The sequence below is a fragment of the Rhinoderma darwinii genome, chromosome 2 (genome assembly GCF_050947455.1).
Source record: "Rhinoderma darwinii isolate aRhiDar2 chromosome 2, aRhiDar2.hap1, whole genome shotgun sequence".
Classification (NCBI taxonomy): domain Eukaryota; kingdom Metazoa; phylum Chordata; class Amphibia; order Anura; family Rhinodermatidae; genus Rhinoderma; species Rhinoderma darwinii.
Window position 1 is genome coordinate 238,146,282 of NC_134688.1, and position 18,865 is coordinate 238,165,146.

At 37.8% G+C, this 18,865-nt stretch overlaps 1 protein-coding gene across 4 annotated transcripts in view; it reads right to left on the minus strand.

Annotated features, from left to right (window-relative positions):
- Positions 1 to 2,191: 2,191 nt before the first annotated feature.
- SRRM3 (serine/arginine repetitive matrix 3) overlaps positions 2,192 to 18,865 on the minus strand; it is a 371,076-nt gene continuing 354,402 nt past the window's right edge. For all 4 annotated transcript variants that reach the window (XM_075852984.1, XM_075852986.1, XM_075852985.1 and 1 more), the window contains 4 exons: positions 10,827 to 11,158; positions 10,372 to 10,593; positions 6,532 to 6,669; positions 2,192 to 3,301 (listed from right to left, as the gene is read on the minus strand). In XM_075852984.1, coding sequence (XP_075709099.1) covers positions 3,106 to 3,301; positions 6,532 to 6,669; positions 10,372 to 10,593; positions 10,827 to 11,158 — 888 coding nt within the window. In that variant the 3' untranslated portion in view covers positions 2,192 to 3,105. The remainder of the gene's footprint in view (positions 3,302 to 6,531; positions 6,670 to 10,371; positions 10,594 to 10,826; positions 11,159 to 18,865) is intronic.

Genomic DNA, 18,865 nt, shown 5'->3' on the forward strand with positions numbered 1-18,865 from the left:
ACACGCAGAAATACACGCACTTACACGCCTTGGCATGCTATCAATGAGGTTATTAATGGTTGTCTGAGGAATGCCATGCTGACTGCACTTGGTCACGCAAATCATCATGATTGGCTGCTGGCAGCTCCCTTTGCAATTACCGACCAATGACCTCCCAGATGTGCTCCATGGGAGACAAGTCTGGAGATGCTGCAAGCCATAGTAGAAGGTTTAGGCAATGCAGGCTACTTCACAGTAGCACGAGCCACATGCAGCCTGGCATTGTCCTGTTGAAAAATGACTACTGGGACACTTTAGAGAAATGTCCATACCACTGGTTGCATTACCAAATCAATGTAACTCTGAGCTGCTAGTGTACCTGCAATGAAGGCTAGAGGGGTCTGCCTACCATAGATTATGCCACCTCACACCATAATTCCGGGAGTAGGACCAGTGTGACGTTCTCTTGTGAAGGCCCCTTCATCGCATTGCCCACTTGGTCTCCAGACATATCTCTTGCTAGCATTGTGTCCGAGACAAAAGCAGGACCCGTCGCTAAAGAAAGACCTCTATTCCAGCCCCCATTGCCATCTTGCTGTGCACCATGATAGCCCTTGAGAGCGGTTTCATGTAGTCAGTGGAACACCTGTAGCTGGATGTCTGTCTCGTAGCCCAATGTCGTGCAAACGTGTTCTGATGAATTGTGTCGACACTGGTTGCTGCCCTAGACTTGGGATTTGACATCCAATTTCACTTGCAGTACAGAATGGATCACTACACACCATTTTTCCAATCAGACGACGTGTCCGTGCAGAGATTCGCCTCCACACTCCTCTTGCTGTCATTCCCGTTCGTTGTTGTTCTCCTGAACTCCGAGACACGCAGAGTTGAATAGTTTTGACATCTCGGCCTAGGCGCGTAGCGATCTGCCAGAGTGATAAAGCAAGGTCTCAGTTCAAGGATTCTGTCCCTCTCAGTTTGCAACAAGTTATGATAAGTGGCACGCCGACGAACAGGAGGCATCGCATAATCATTCCACACCACTTGATCCGATTTTTGAGGTTTCATGTGTCTAAAAAACCTTGCTTTCAATCTGGCTTTTATGCCTCTCCCACATGCCACAGATTGAAGCTCGGTGCTTGAAAATTTGATCATTTGCAGATCTTAGCGACACCCGCTACTTCCTCAATTTGCATAACCTTACAGCTTGCCCTTCTTGGTGTGGCAATTTCAATGTTGAGGAGTGTATTTCTATACACATATTGTTTTGTATCTTTTTGTGGTGAGTTATGGTTGACTACTTTTAATTCAATTCCCAACCCTAAGGGTATGTTCACACGAGGTCATTACGTCCATAATTGACGGACGTATTTCGGCCGCAAGTACCGGACCGAACACAGTGCATGGTTGGCGGCTGGCTTATTAAAAGCTTTCTGTCAACCCAGGATTTCCTGAGAATGACCATGATGGGTTTTTCAGCTAGAGCCCATACATAAAAGAGTTCGATGATGCTATTCTATTGTTTTCCTTTGAAATATTCTAACTGATCAAAACTGGATATTTAAAAACAAGCAGAAATAAACCAACAAGCTACAGTTATTTAGAGCTGCTTACTCGGGTTCAAGACTGTTTAGTGCATTTACACTACACTTAGGGTATGTTCACACGAGGTCATTACGTCCATAATTAAACAGACGTATTTCGGCCGCAATTATCGGACCGAACACAGTGCAGGGAGCCGGGCTCCTAGCATCATACTTATGTACGACGCTAGGAGTCCCTGCCTCGTTGCCGGACGGACAACTGTCTCGTACTGAAAACATGATTACAGTACGGGACAGTTGTCCAGCAGCGAGGCAGGGACTCCTAGCATCGTACATAACTATGATGCTAGGAGCCCAGCTCCCTGCACTGTGTTCGGTCTGGTACTTGCGGCCGAAATACGTCTGTTTAATTATGGACGTAATGACCTCGTGTGAACATACCCTAAGTGTAGTGTAAATGCACTAAACAGTCTTGAACCCGAGTACGCAGCTCTAAATAACTGTAGCTTGTTGGTTTATTTCTGCTTGTTTTTAAATATCCAGTTTTGATCAGTTAGAATATTTCAAAGGAAAACAATAGAATAGCATCATCGAACTCTTTTATGTATGGGCTCTAGCTGAAAAACCCATCATGGTCATTCTCAGGAAATCCTGGGTTGACAGAAAGCTTTTAATAAGCCAGCCGCCAAACATGCAGCCATGTAGGAATAGAAACAAGGGGAGCCTAAAAATAACACATAGGAACAGACAGATAGAAGATAAGTAGATCATTTTCAGAATTCATGAACTGCATTTCACACGCCTTATTTCTGGTAAAGATAATTTATGTCAGCACTATTTTTAGTAAATAAATAAATAAAAACATTTTTTCGTTATCTTTCAGTTGTGGTCTGTCCATAACTGGCAAACATAATCCGTGCGGAGATGACGCATATGTATTGTATAAGTCAAGAATAGTAGTTGTTAGAATACTGAAAAACCACATCCTTACTAAGGACTATATAACAGTGCAGTCAAGTAACCAAGATTGATGCTGTAATTCTGTTCATGATGTGCCACCATTCTATGCAGGGGGTGGAATGGCTGTGACTTCTGTGCTTTGCAGCATTTAGCTCTCTATTTACAGAACACATGGGAAAACTCAAGATGTAGACCGAATGAAGAACATAATTTATATTTTTGTGACTTGTTTGCATTGTAAGATCTTTCCTAGGATATATTTATATTAATGTGATGTCATTGATGCTAAATACAGTGATTAATTATATATATACATATATATATATATATATATATATAGCACACAAGAGGCTTGATAAAGATCCTATTGTAGGATTGAAACGTTGCTGTTATTTTGGATTGAATAAACCACCATTTTTTTCATGTTGGAGTGCTGCAAATTTTCTTCTGCTATATATATATATATATATACATATATATATATACATATATATATATATATATATATATACATACATTATTCTATATCACATTTCAACCCTGTGAGTTTTCTTGGGCGAACACACAATCTACTTTAGGAAGCAAATGTGATTAGTAGACGGTTAATTTGATGCACAGAGGATTAAAATCCAGCACTCTCCGAGCTGCTCCTGTAACTAGGGCTCCTACTATGGCTGGGTGAACGGCTCCGAGTCCGGCTACGGCTGTAGCTGCTATAACTGTCATAGCTCCTACTTCGGCTACGACTGTGAGAGTAGCTACTCAAGGAGCTGGAAGATGGGCTTGGTCTGTAGTACGGAATAGGACGCTTCCGGGCACTGCAAATGGAAACAATAAATTAGGTATATCAGCAAGTACAGAGCATTCAGTTATTAGAATATTAATATACTATAGACAGTTGTAGTCCACTATCAGCTTAGTTACATTGCTTGGTTAAGAGGTTATTTGAGAAACAGACATATTAGATTTGGACATTTAGCCATAAATAACAGAAGTAAATTTGTTGATTGTTATTAGGAACAGCGTAGTGGTAAGGGGGCCAATCTAAGCCAATAAAATAACTAATACAGTTTGGTGCACATTATATCAAACATATAATACGGTACTGCAATAAAAATAAATATCACCCTTTGGGGCTGCATCTTAGTTGTTTCCTGATGACTCAATGAGTTTACATAATTCTGTAGAGTTATCTGCAGTTCTATGAAAAATCACAGATGACACATTGATAACACTGCACTGCAATAAATGGAAACTCAGCTCTGCTAATTCTGTATGTAAAAGTAACAGTATCTATTACCTATTTCTTATATAGAGTCAAAATAAATTGCAGCTTATTCTTGATGTCCATTTCTCAGTCTGTATTAGAAAATTTGTGGACAAAACGACATGCTTAACGCTGCAAAATAAGCTAAAAATATAATTGTGTCTAAATCAAACATTTTTCATTTCCACCCTATGTTGATCCCTCAGGCTGAAAATGAGTTCAACAGCCTTATAGCTCAAAAACAGCTGGAAAAATAATGTTTAAGCCTGATCTAGTGCACATTTTGCAACGTGTACTTCATTGGCCCCACATAATCCACACCTCAGACTCTGAAAACGTAGAAACAGGGGGTTAGTAAATAAGTGAACCTGAAAGCATGATAAAGTGTTAGTGTCAAGCAAAAAGGAATTGCACTCCTTTCCATCAAAGCACCACAGTCCTGACCAATGTCCAAAATGAGCACAGGTTGTTTGGGGGAAAAGTCCTATCTGGCCCATCGGTGCTTTATATATCATTAGCCTATATATAGTTAATAATAAGGCCTCATGCACGCGACCGCATTGGTTTTGCAGTCTACAAAACCACGGGTCCGTTGTAGTCCATCGGACTGCATAAAACCTTTGTTGTGCATCCGTGTGTCTTTCGGACTCACAGATCCACAACAATTCACGAGTATGTGTAAATCCACAAATCTGGACCATAAAATGACATGTCCTGAGTTTTTGCGGTCTGGATTTGTGGCTACCACATGGATCCGTGTAAACCATGATCATGTTCATCGGGCCATAGAAATGAATGGGACCGCAGTTCATCCATAAAAATGCATATAAATTGTGTCCGCAAAAGCACGGTCGTGTGCATGAGGCCAAAGAGAAACAATGTTTTTGTATATTACATTCCCATATAAAACACTGATATAAAATACTTATAAAAGGAAGGAAAGACAGTGTTGGACTAGAAAATATATCTTCGGTGTTAACACTGCATGCTAATGTGTTATACAATACAACAGACTGACTGATGATGCAAAGATAAGTCAAAAACATGAAAGCTTTTTGCTCATCTCTCAAACTTGTTTCTGTGACAGAGCCCAGCCAAGCATGAATGAAAAGATGCAATAAATGGCACCTTCAGATTTCAGCACCCTTTGACTGTATGCCTTTTGACACATTTATTTGTGTTCTTTCAACATACACTGGACACTTCAAGAACTGAAAAATTAATAATAACCTATTTAAGACTTTATAAGCTTCCAGATAATAAAGCAGGGCCTATGGAATTTCCCACAATGGGCATACACACACCGTGCTTCCTTGTATTGGACTTGTAAGAACATGGATTACGTGATTTACATGAATGGAATGCAATAGCTTTTTGCCTCTAGAAAGATGTCCACATCCGGTAAAAGTTGTGCTGCACATATAGCAGAGTGTTAAAAAGAAAAAGCTGAAAAGGTCAGATCCCCATGTAGAACAGACTGCATTAAGACAGAAACATCCTGTAAGCGGTTAGTATATTTCACAGAGTGCTCAGCTTCATCTGGAAAGGTTGGCGTGACAGGATTACCCTAGTAATCTAGTATACTTGCTGTAATGGACGTCACTGGCCGCAGGTCATCACAAGGAACCTTAACATGGGATGGAACAGTATCAATTTACATGATACAAATAAACATTTCAGTTTACCAAAACAAGTGTTTTATGTTTGAAGTTGTGGTATGAATAAAGACCCCCTTCTTTGATACCACAGCGTGTGATCTGTAAAAGTGGTAACCGCTGCTCTGATCCAGAAATGTGGTCACTTGCCTTGTACTTTGTCAAGACTGGATGGTAAAATATCAAATAATACAAGAGGAAGGTTCAGGATACCAGAGGAACATTAAAGGATATGTACACTTATTCAACCATTTTGTTATTATTAGTATTGCTCCGAAGCATCTAAAATAAAATTAAAAAAAGCAACTTTGCAAATGGACTTGATTAAAAAATATTGTACCACTACAGACTACCTTCCTCCTGTTAACCTATAGACAGTAAAGGGGGGCAAAGGGGGTGGAGCAAAACAATTTATTTTTTCAAATCTTAATAAATTTGTGCTAATTATTTATCACTCAGCTTTATTTTTCTCTTACACTGCTCCAAATCCCCTAAATAGCTACAGAATAAAAAGAAAAAATTCTGCTACCACTAGGGGGAGCTTATTGCATACTGTTAAGACATTGAACTCAATGATAACATAGTATGCAGAAAGCTCCTGAGTCTTTTTTTAGTGGTGGCAGAATTGTATAATTTAATTCTATGGCTATACAGGGGGTTTGGAGCTTTGTATCAGGAAAACCAACCTCTATAAGGATAGATTAAGAAATCAATCAGCATAGTAAGTTCAAAAAATAAATTACATGTTAAAAGGTCAAGATTCACTTTAAAGTCTACATCCACTTATAAATAACATTAAAGAAAGCAGTAATACATGTCATCAGCAGCATCTTCTCAATACACTTAATCCGTCTTTGATCATCTGTTCCTGTTCTGTGGACCACTGATACTCTGGTCTCCTGCACTTTTATTTATCTTTATATCATTGGCCACTTTATTAAGAAATCCAATCTGTATTGGCTTATATGTATATAGACCTGAATAGTAGCCATATACAACTGTTTTTATATATACCCAATGTTTATGATTATTCTTAGTATATCATACATGGAAACCAAGGTATACATTTGGGCTTTATAATTAAAGGTCTGTGCCTTATTCCTGTAACTGCGTTTGTAACATTTACCTTGTAATTCTTCTTGGCTCCATAAAGCTTGGTGAGTCCCTCCTTCTCTTCCGAATAGGAGAGTAACTTCTAGAGCGTCGTCTAGGTCTAGTTGCTTCTGTGTCGTTATGTCGCGCTCGTGTCTCGTTGTCTTTTTCCCTAAGAGAATTATATACACTGGGGTAAGGAATCAATTCAACTTGTCACATACAAGGGATAGACTCATAAGAAAAGCATCTAATGTTAAATGCTTAAATTTCAAAGTAACATCAGGACTGGAGTATTATAAAGAAAAGCACATATTACATATTCAATGTATTAGTTAGTATCAATGAAACTAAGGAATGAAGCTGTGTCCTGTGTGGGTGGCTTTCCAAAGGTTGAGGAGGCAAGTCTCGGATTGGGAGTACAAGCCCCAAATGCACAAGCAATCAATGCCTGTGGTGCCCCTTTTATTAATGAAGATGATGGGCCCACACAAATTGCACATACCTATAGTTTGCCCTAAACAGTACTTTGAAGAGGACAAGTACAATGAAGACGATGATGCTGATGGTGAGAATCTTATTTGCTGTCTTTTTTTGTAAACTGCGGAATCACCTCATTTCCAGTTCTACAGTTAGTGGGGGGAATTTATTAAGACTGGTATTTCATTCACCAGTCTCAATATAAAGTAAGTTGGAGTAAAATGTGACATTTATTAGGAGACGAACGCCTCTTAATAAATGTGTTCTTTCAGACAGCCGTGCACCACAATTGTGCCGCAGGCTCCTCCAGAATTCTGCGGCAAATACAATGCCAGTACTCTGGTGTAAACTATAATAAATTTGCTGGGCTGTGTTGCCCCGCCGATTTTGGGAAGGTATGCCCCGTTTCCACAAAGTGGCGAGGGTGGCTTAAAAAGGGCAAAAAACGCAATTTGCAATTGGGACTTTTGCGATTTAGCTACACCAGAAAATTGTCATACAAAGGTTTATAAATTCCCCACATTGCGTATAAAGGGAATTTGGTAGAAAATATCATTTGGAATTTTATCAGGTGAAGTCCAATACTATAGTTTTATTATTGTTGGGATTTTATGTACATTTTGTGCAATTTAATCTGCTTTAGGTTTTTAAAAGATACACTCAAATGACGTTCAAATGAGTTCAAATTAGTTTAGTTTTATGTAGATTTTACAAATTACTTAAAAGGCTCTGTTCACTTTTGAGTTGGGGCTTCCGTTCATAACGGAAGTCACAATGCTCTGCTGGATCAATCATACGACGACAACCACCTTCCCTCGATGGACCTTCAAACGGAGCTTCTGAGTTCAGTCATATATACATAATTTTAATGAAAAATGAAATTACTTTTTAAATGAGTATTACGCCTCATTCAGACGAGCGTGTTTCACGTCGGTGTGCTGACCGTTGAAATAACGGACAGCAAACTGACCAATGCAATTCAATAAGGCTATTCACACATTTGTGTTGTTTCACGCATCGTTTGCTAAAGAAATACAGAGGGGAAAAAAAAGTAAAACCATAAAATTCTTGCAGAGGAGAAACACAGACGAGAAAAACGTATGCCACACAGAAACAACACCAACGCCATACAGACAGTGATATGCATGAAACACGTTTTTTTAATCGGACATACTCATCTGAATGAGGCCTTACATTTCAAGTTTTGTTTTTTGACACACTTGGGTTGCTGATTAAACTCGTATTGAGGATTTCCACCCAAACCATTAAATTAGTCACATATTAGAAGTTAGAGGAGTTTTATATTTTATTTACTTACGGAGATATTTACATTACAACAGATAGTTAATCAAAATTGACACATTTCTTAGCAACTAATGGTAAAATTGTTTGGTAGTTATTGAAAATGAGGACATAATGACAGTTTTACCATCAGCTGTTTTGAAACGCTAATTTAAAGGTGACAACCAAGAAGTATATTCCATTACCATATTTGAAAAAATGGTTGCGGCAAAAAAATTTAGATTTTCAAGATCAATTTATAGTTGTCTATTTTGCTGTGTATTGTAATTTTGATAAAATATATGATTATTAACATTGTGGTGCTGAATATGATGGAGGAGATTATTTTTATGCCATCTCACTCATTCATCTCATCATGGCCTTGAGGACAGAACAATTTTTTTATATTTCCCTCTTTGCATCCCGACACTCATAACTCTTATTTTTTGTACGACGTAGTTGTATGAGACTTTGTTTTTTGCGGGACGAGTTGTACTTTATGTAGGTACCATTTTTTGGTACAAATACATAATCGTTCAATTTATATAAATTTTTACTTTGGCGAAAATGCAGAAAAAAAGCAGTTCCGCTGAAGTCTTAATATTTTTTTTTTTATACCATACACCGATCATCATAAATAATGTTATCCATTTGTTGTACAGGTTGTTACGGTCATGGCGATACCAAATATGTCTATATTATTTCATGTTTTGGGACTTATATTTTAAAAAGTTTATTTATTATAAAAAAATGTGTGTTTCTGTGTATTTTTTTTACTTTTTATTTATTTATTTATCATGACATTTTTTTTACATTCATCTAAAAAAAAATTTAATCCCATAAAGGGATTTATCATTTTGATTTTTTAACGGTAATGTGCTGGCAAAGATCTATAGGCCAGTACATTAGCCTGTGTACTTATTGTACACAGGCAGTTGTTAGGGCATACCTCAGTATGCCCTAACAACAGGAAATATATTCAGACAGCCCTGGGGTCCTTCAATGGACCCTGGGCTGTCTGCCATACAAGTTATGGGCTTTGATCGCGTCACAGTTATTTTCTGTGACGCGATCAATGTGCAATTCCCCCTCCTTGAATGCCGCGATCAGCTTCTATCATGGCATTCAAGGGGTTAATGGCGGAGAGAAGAGGTTTCTCTTCTCTCTGCTGTTAGAGCGGGGCCGTGGCTGTGTATTACAGCCATTGCCCGGCTCTCGATCGTGCGCAGACACTGGCTGTCACACAGGACGAGAATGCATGTCCTAATGCGCGAAGTACCCGCCGCTCAGGACGAGCATTCTCGTCCTGTGTCGGCAACCAGTTAAACTGTATCAAACTGTGCATTTTTGTTGCATTTTTAGAATGGGTTTTTGTGTTTCGGTAGGTAAACTTTCATGTATCTCATTAAAAGTTAATTAAACAAAAAAACAACGCACGTCGAAAACGGAGTTCACATGGCTTATTTTCAGCCGTTTTTTCGGGGCTGAACGCCTCCAAACATCTGCCAATTCATTTTAATGGGAAAAAAACTGCGTTTCGTTCCCAAGTGTTTTCTTTTTACGCGGCCGTTTGTAAAAATGGCGCATAAAAAAAAAGCCCCGTAAAAAAGAAGTGCATGTCACTTCCTTAGCTGTTTTTGGAGCCGTTTTTCAATGACTCAATAGAAAAAGAGCTCCAAAAACAGACGTAAAAAAACACATTAAAAAACGTTTGATGCAGGAAAAACGGCTGAAAATCAGAGGCTGTTTTCCCTTGAAAACAGCTCTGTATTTTACAGCCGTTTTTCGTTTGCCGTGTGAACATACCCTGTGATCACCTCCTGCATATTCTTACAGTAACTCATAAAACTCAAAAATAGTGATGAGCAGGTTTTCAGAAATCCAGTAGAATACTCCAGAAATGACAACAGTCTACTGACCCTGAGCTTCAATTTCAGCAATGCCATGTAGTAAGCGAATAAACTATTCAATAGCATAGTGTAACGATTTGGACACCTATAAAGCTGCTAATAGACAAATATAAAAGACAAATCTGTTACACCTCAATTTTAGCATGCAAACAAAAAGCTGCTATAACAAATGTTTATTGCAGTTGATAACTAAATAGTTTTACCTGTTTAAATTCTTCTTTGGAGAAAGAGATCGAGATCTGCTTCTTGCATTTCTCTTGTCTCGGGACCTTGAACGGGAAGGTGAACAACTAGAACTCCAAGAACTACCTCTGTTGCCAGTGCTTCGAGCTGGACTCTTCTTTTTATCAATGTTTGGTCGAGTACGCTTCACTGAAGACTCAGAACAACTAATTTGTCTGCCGTGACGATGCTTAACTGTTGGCCTAGGACATACAATAAATATTGATTGCGTTCATTCATTATTTTTTGTTTTTTAGCAAAGACTAATTCAATTTTTAACATATTTATGTTATGGTTAGCTCATGATTGTTTTTATAGGTGTAGCTATAAATTGGACAGTATTCGAACATAGTAAACTCCTTCGATATCTAATACGCTTTATTCATGCAAAATAAAATTTTAAGTGATTGATTAAATCACAATAATATGGCCTTACTTTTTCGTTGAAGCACCATGGATCTTTTCTACTCCAGGTGTATGTGAAAATACAGATTCTCCAGAATCACTGCTATAGCCTGTATGACTTCCTGAGTTCACAGAAGACTCCTTGTGTACTCTATTTCGTCCTCTAGATCGTCCATGGTGTCTCTCTGATGATGGTGACCTGGAGTGGCGCCTTCGTTTATCATCTGATGAACATCGGCCACCTTTACTTGATGAAATAGACCTTGGACTCCTAATATCATTACGGTTATTAGCCTTGTGACGGTTAGGTGATGTCTCCACTTTTGAATTTGTCTTTGAAGATGGAGATACTGAATTCAACCGCTGTGAAGAAAAAGAAAGTAGAAAAGGGGGAAAGAGAAAAACGGAGAGATGCTTTAACATGAGTTCATCAAAAATTAGCAAAAAAAATCAACTCACAGTTGCATACAGCACGTTAACACAGAGATTCTACACTGAGACTATTCTTTCTGCTTAGCCTTCCGACCCCAACAATGCAGCTCATGCAACTTTGCATGCAAAACGTAACAAAAAGTTGATAACAGAAAATAATTGTAAAGAGCAGGTGGGGAAGAGAGAACTCTAAGATTAGGACCTCACATAAATAAAGAAAAAAAAATAAGAAATTTTAAAGTCATGTAGATTTAAAAAAAAATGATTTTAAATAAACAAAAGATAGGACAAAAGTAAAATAAAGTAAAATAACTAGAATAGTGAGAGTGAGATACACATCTGGACAAAACAGCACAAAAACTGGTAGAGATTGAGGAGGGAACAAGGGAAAGTAAAAAATAAAAAAATAAAAATGAAATTAAATTCACAAATGTTACTGGAAAAAAATAAATTGTCTTTTTTCATTTTAGTTTGTCTGAATTCCTTTTATTTCCGTCCGAGTACTGTTGAGCTTTCATCAGCACCCTATGTTCTTAGTTTTGTCACACTGTGATCTTTTTTTGATTTAAGTCCCTCTTGGTTAACATCCACTTACCAAGAAAGTGGCATTTCCTCCTTTAGTAGGTAAGGTATGAAGAGAAGGGAAAAGTGGGGCAACATAAGTGCATCATTAGATTCACAAAAATGCAAGAGAGATAGAGAGAGAGAAAAAAAATAATAAAGAAAAAAAACACACAAACCCACTTTCCTGGCCTTGTATTTTGAGAGTGGTTGTATAGGCCAATCATGAGGTTTGAGTGACCTTTCAGCACTTTCAGTGACGGTGTTGTGCTCAACTAAATTTGATCCTACAATGTGTACTGTATTGTAGGCTTGACTACTGATATTTTTGCACTGGATTATACATCAATATCTAAAATTTGAATATTTTATAAATGTAAAAAAAATAGTGAATACAATTGTGTATGTCATGGATAGAAATATAGAGGCAAAAAAAAAAAAGCAAGAAAAAAATGTGCTATTCATGTCTGGGCATTATTTTGATAGAAAAGTGTATTTCATGCCCAAAATAATATTGAGCAAGGTCTATGAATATTCAAAACAATATTAGTTTTAATACAACAATAAATCGAAATACATATATATATATATATATATATATATATATATATATATATATATATGTATAATTTCGAATTCCCAAATGCTTATGTCGCCAAACATTCACTATATCAAGCAAGTTGATCTACTGTAGCAAACACAACTAGCTTAGGCTCAAATAGATAAAATGTAAGAAGAACTGGTCAATGGCTGGATGTAAAGTTGCTTTTTCGGGGTCATGTGTCAATTTGAATAGATGATCAACTGTATCTTACTTTATACAGGAAAAGGAAACAACACTACTTTATTGATGTAGCACTAACATCAAAATTGATATCTAAGGGAATAGAAGATCTAAGAAATGACTTGTATAGCTAACCACAAAGCTATAGTACTAGATGTAATTCAAATTAATTATAGCCATTTGCTACATCTAAAAGTGTTTATTATTTTAAATTGTTATAAATTGTTAGAATATACATTTCAAACTACGTAAAATATACTGAATTGTATTTGTCATTGAATATTTTTGTTCACTTTTGGGTAATGTAGGCTAATATAGATTAGGTTTTCTACATAAATAATCTCAATGTAACGAAGGATAAAAATAAACTAAAAGCATGAAAGATATTATTGAAGCAAGGGACTGTTGGTTGTAACAGCTCTATTACTGTGACCATTAATATGAAGACATGGTATGGTACATATTTTGCAAGGCTCCATTTATCCCATTGTAACCTACTAGCCTTTATGTAAATCAGTTGTTATATTTACCCTCTACAATCATTTATTGGTCTAGTTTTGTAGTAGTTTAGATATGATAGCTATACTTCTACTGTGCAGTCTATTAAAAGTAAAACAATACCTTAGCTCTGTGTAATATTCTCTTCTCTTTCCACCATCCCACTCTCACCTACAGTATAGTACCTCTCCTGTTCCTCTCGTCTTCTCTATAGGTCCTTTCTACAGGACACTCTCGGCTTTTCAAACCTGCGGCACTCTAAACCAGTATAGTGTGCAAAGGGGATGGCACTTATAAATTGAGATGCTGTCCTAGACCACGTATAGTGGGTAATGGAGTACAATTTATCTTATCTGCCTAGGACACCTTAGAACCTAACACACAAAGCTTTCTCAAACCTTGCTTCTCCATATATCCCAGGTGATCCATGTGAAGTTCTCTTCTCTTTCCATCGTCCCACTCTTGCCTACAATACTTCTCTTGTGCCTCTTACCTCTAGACACTAGACACCATCTTGCTCTTCAGTGTAAGAATAACTTCAGTTTATATCAGAGGCATAACTTGAAGCTCCTGGGCCCCAAAGCAAATCTGTAATAGACTGACCATGCACCATTGATGATACTAGTATCTTCTTAGGTGACTGCTACCCCTGAACAGGGGTTCAGCAATGTCTAAGGTTTATATGGAAGTATATTCTCCTATGAATTCGTTTTGGCTGTCAGTACTGATGCCAAAGTGACAATTAAATATCCAGACGTTTCAGTGCTAGTTATGCAAAAAATCAACTGCTTATGCCAAATGAGATAACAAAGCAAATCTTTTTATGGTACCAAATTCTAGATATTAATTATCAAGTACCTGAAGTTGTAGCTTATGATTCTACATAACAGGAGATACATGTTGGGCATCAACTTAAATACTACTTAAATACACTTGATTACAAAGAAAAATGCCAATATGCCTATATTTTACTGTCCCTATTTATTATCCTTAAAAAAATTAGTTGATCCTCATGTTTTAATGTAATCTTATGAAGATAAATAGTTCCATTGAGGACTAGGGCTGATGTGAATATAGACATTCACTACAACACTGCGGAATATAGTGGTGCTATATAAGTAATGAAAAAATACCAACAAATAATAATCTTACACTTTAGCATTGGTAAACTAATATTTAATTGTTGGTTCAAGATCTGTAGTCCTGGAAATTGTTTTACCACTGATCCCAGTGTAATCTATTGAATACCATATAATAGGATGATATTACAATCCGGTACTTTTCCCTACAGCTAAAGTGTCAACGAAACTCTAATTTGGGATAAAGTCTAAATTTTAACTATAATCATTAGTTCCAATTGGGACGTGCAACATTTGCACATCTGTACTGCATCATACTGTAACTTTGTATTAACTACTATAAAGGCCCAATCTATTTAAAGTGTAGCTAAACGTTTGACAAACTTCTAACATGTCATAGCCATGTCTAACCAATGTCTAACCAATCGCTAGAACGAAGCAGCTGAAGCGCCCGTGTGAGCGCTCAGCTGCTTCGTGTCTGTTCGGCTTTTTCCTTGAATAAATGTATCGGTGTACGGACTCAATAGAAAGTCTATGAGCCCATACTCCAATACATCGGCTTTCCGGAAAAAGCCGAACAGACACGAAGTGGCTGAGCGCTCACACGAGCGCTTCAGCTGCTTCCTTCTAGCGATTGGTGGGGGTCTCAGTGCTCGGACCCCCACCAATCCAAACTTCTAACATGTCACTATCACGTGTCAGAAGTTTGTCAAACGTTTAGCTACACTTTAAGGGTATGTGCACACACACTAATTACGTCCGTAATTGACGGACGTATTTCGGCCGCAAGTCCCGGACCGAACACAGTGCAGGGAGCCGGGCTCTTAGCATCATACTTATGTACGATGCTAGGAGTCCCTGCCTCGCTGCAGGACAACTGTCCCGTACTGTAATCATGTTTTCAGTACGAGACAGTTGTCTTGCAGCGAGGCAGGGACTCCTAGCATCGTACATAACTATGATGCTAGGAGCCCGGCTCCCTGCACTGTGTTCGGTCCGGGACTTGCGGCCGAAATACGTCCGTCAATTACGGACGTAATTAGTGTGTGTGCACATACCCTAAGTGAATGATGGGCTGGAAACGGAAACTTGTTTCAAAACTACAACGCAGAAAACAGCATACAATCTAAATGAACTCTCTTAAAGAAGCACTCCCACAATTTTTTTGGATTCTCTGGCCCATTAGAGGCACATTAAGTAAATTGTAGTGAAGGTAATCTTCTTACCGGTGACTGTATTTCTGAGTTATCCACTCCCTTCTGGTCCTCAGCTGTGTCATGTGACCAGCAATAGGACTCTCCAGCTGCCACAGCGTCTCATGCGTGGACAGGAAGTCAGTTTTTCTATTCATTACTATCACAGCCTCCATGTCAGTCTTATAGGAATGAATGGAGAAACTGACATCCTGTCCACACGAGACGCTGTGGCAGTTGGAGAGTCCTATTGCTGGTCACATGACATAGCTGAGGACCAGAAGGGTGTAGATAACCCACAAATACAGCCACTGGTAAGCAGATTACTTTCACCACAATTTATATAATGTGCCTTTCTAACGGGCCAAAGAATAAAACATTTTGTGTGAGTGCTTCTTTAACAGCCCCAGTTTAAGATACCTGCTCTTTTAAATAGACGAGAAAATAATAGTAAACAGGCAACACTATGCTGAATAAGTCATGGAACTCATCATTGTGGCTGATGCCCGTTTTCTGCTTCCTGGAATCTGACTTACCAAAATTAGATTTTCTGGTTCATATACTGGGCAGTCTTTCGTAGTATACCTAGCAGATTGTAACATTTAAAATCGACAATGTGCAAATCCCACGTAGGATTTCTGAACCATGGGGCCTTAATGTAAAATTTTGATTGGTTGCAAATACATGCCTATATAAAGGTGGGATGTCTTAGTACTAAAATAATGCAAATAACGTAGCAGGAATTGCAGTAAATATGAGCCTGATATGCATGCAACCTGGGACACTCACTTCAGTCACTAGCCACAATTCTTGTACAGAACATTCTGTATTTTAGTAAGTTAAACAGCCTAGTTTCAACAGCATAGGAATGAGAGCTGTAGGGTCCATGGCTGAAACCAGGTCTCAGGGGAACAGAGTGCCCAATATGTGAACTTGTTGAAATGTTTTTTATATCAACAGTGTAGTGTTCAACCCCCCAGTATATATTGCCAGTAACACAAAATTACTTATGCACTGTCCATAACAACTTAATATTGTATCCGTGTTGCATTTTTACAGTTGTAAATATCTCTAAAAATAGTGCTGCTCACTGTTCTAAGTGCTTCACCGTAATTTGAGGCTCTCGGAAACTTAAAGGCTATGTACACCTTTGAAAGGGATTTTTTTATTTTAATAAAAAGGTTAATGAGTGTGTTTGGTAAAACTTTATAATTAGTTTATATTAAAAATTTGTTTTACTTTTTGAGATACAGCTGCTCTGTTTTCTCTATACAGAGCAGATATCATTCGATAAGGCCTGAATCCCGCGGACCTGACGGGTTTAGGAAAAAGTGGGTCCTGTGTGTTTCTGACATGCAGGATCCACCTGTTATCTATCACATCTAAGTTATGAACTTGGATGTGATAGTTTACAGGTGGATCCTACGTGTCAGACGCAGGACCCCCTTTTACTGAACCTTTCAGTCTCGCAGGATTTAGCGAACGATACAGCTGCTCTGTATAGAGAATACAGAGCAGCTGTATGTCAAAAAGTAAAACAAATTTTGAATACATATATAATAATATAAAAACGAATTATAAAATTGCACCAATCACACTAATTGACCTTTTTATTTAAAAAAATAAAAATCCCTTTAAAAGGTTTACATCTCCTTTTTAATTGGTATACAGAAAGAATTGAAGATAGGAGCAGCACTGTGGTTCCACACCTGGTAAGGCCGGTGCTATGCTTCAAACAATAAAAATGCCTTCATAGAGAAGGTGAAAGGTTGTAGTGGATGTTGGATGAATAAACCCAATTATTTTTGAGTGCTGCTTCACTCTTTCTCTTTCTTGACGTCCTTTTTAAGTGGTATATCAGGAAATTAACAGGTAGGTTCAGAGAAGCTTCAGATTCTGCACTTTGTCTACCCCCGTCATCTACCATCTCACTAGATTATGTAAATCTGTACATTTCCTTTGTTCACTTTGTTGAAATAAAAGGAATAATTTCATATATACTTAATATGATAAATGCCACTCTTTATTAGGGACTTTCTAATGAATATGTAAGACCTATTGACAGTTAAGTATTTCACTTTATTATCTACAGTACTAGCAAATCGTAAAAAGATATCACATTTTTTGAAAATCTAGAATTGTAAAATAAAAATAAAAAATCTGCCATTTTATAACAAGACTGACCTTTAATTTTTTATCCTTTGGGGCATACAAAAATTCCTACAATGTAAAAAATGTGCAGTTGGTTACTATCACTATTTGTAATTTTATGATAAGAGCAGTTTAGGTGAAAAAAGAAGGCAAATTCAAAAGACGTTAAAGTGTATAGATGTTGGCCAGGTGGTCAAAACAGATCCAGTGCTTAAAGTCATTTTCCAATTTGAACATTCCTTTTATCCTAAAAAGTTCCCTTAACGATAAGTTGATCAAATGGTGCCCCACTGTGACATCCATTGATCTCTGTAATCTGTGGTGGAACCCAGAGGCAATGTTTAGTTTCCCTTTAGTGCCACTGCAGGGGAAATTAAACATTAACGTTCCCATTTAAATCAATGGGTTGCCCATGTAATGCTTTGACATGCCAAGTTCTCCAGAGTGAGAGATGCTCTTTGTAGCCATTCTCCACTCTAGCTAATATATGAGGGTCCTAAACAGGGGGCCCCCTTTATCAACTCAGAATACAATAAAAAGGTATTTTAAAATGGTTTTTATTAAACCAGACAACCTCTTTAACCATTTTTTTCTTTAATGTAGCGTACTATCATCACAGACACATTAAATAATCCTTTCTATTGTCAATTACATTTTAGGCTCAGTCTTGGTGAACATTAGAAAACTGCATGCAAAGAAGTTGCCTAATATATTCTTTCAGAATCCTTTACAAGCAGAAGCATTGCAATAATAAAATAGTGAAGGCACAATTCAGCACACAACAGCATGTTCAACGACAGCATATGGCCTTTGTCCCTTATATAGCCTACAGGTAACTGAATAGAAGCAAGAAGCCCGTTGATGAATTTCCTGGGTAATGGGAATATGACCACAGCTCTGCCTTTGTATTATGTAAATGATCCGAAACTATATATTAGGCGTTATGTACATGGCAAAGCCGCGTTGAGGAACACAGGGGCCCTGCGGTCTATACTACGAAGCTGTAAGCTCTCCTTGTGCTGCCATATGGTGTATATAAATAGCACCAAACTATAGGAGTATACTTCTACAAAACAGAGTCCAATATCGGATACCACCTTTTTTTTCTGTGAGATTCATATAGAATACAAGAGAAAAACCTTCCGCATGACTCAGAGGTATACATAGGAACAGTATGGCCCTGAACACTTCTGTGGGTCGTGTATTAAAGGGGTGTTCCAGGACTATTCTATTGATGGCCTATCCTTCGGATAGGTCATCAATATCAGATCGGTGGGGGTCGGAATCCCGGCACCCAATCCATCAGCTGGCTGAAGGGGCAGCGACGACGAATGCGGCAGCCTCTTTATAGTTTACCAGCGCTTTTCACATC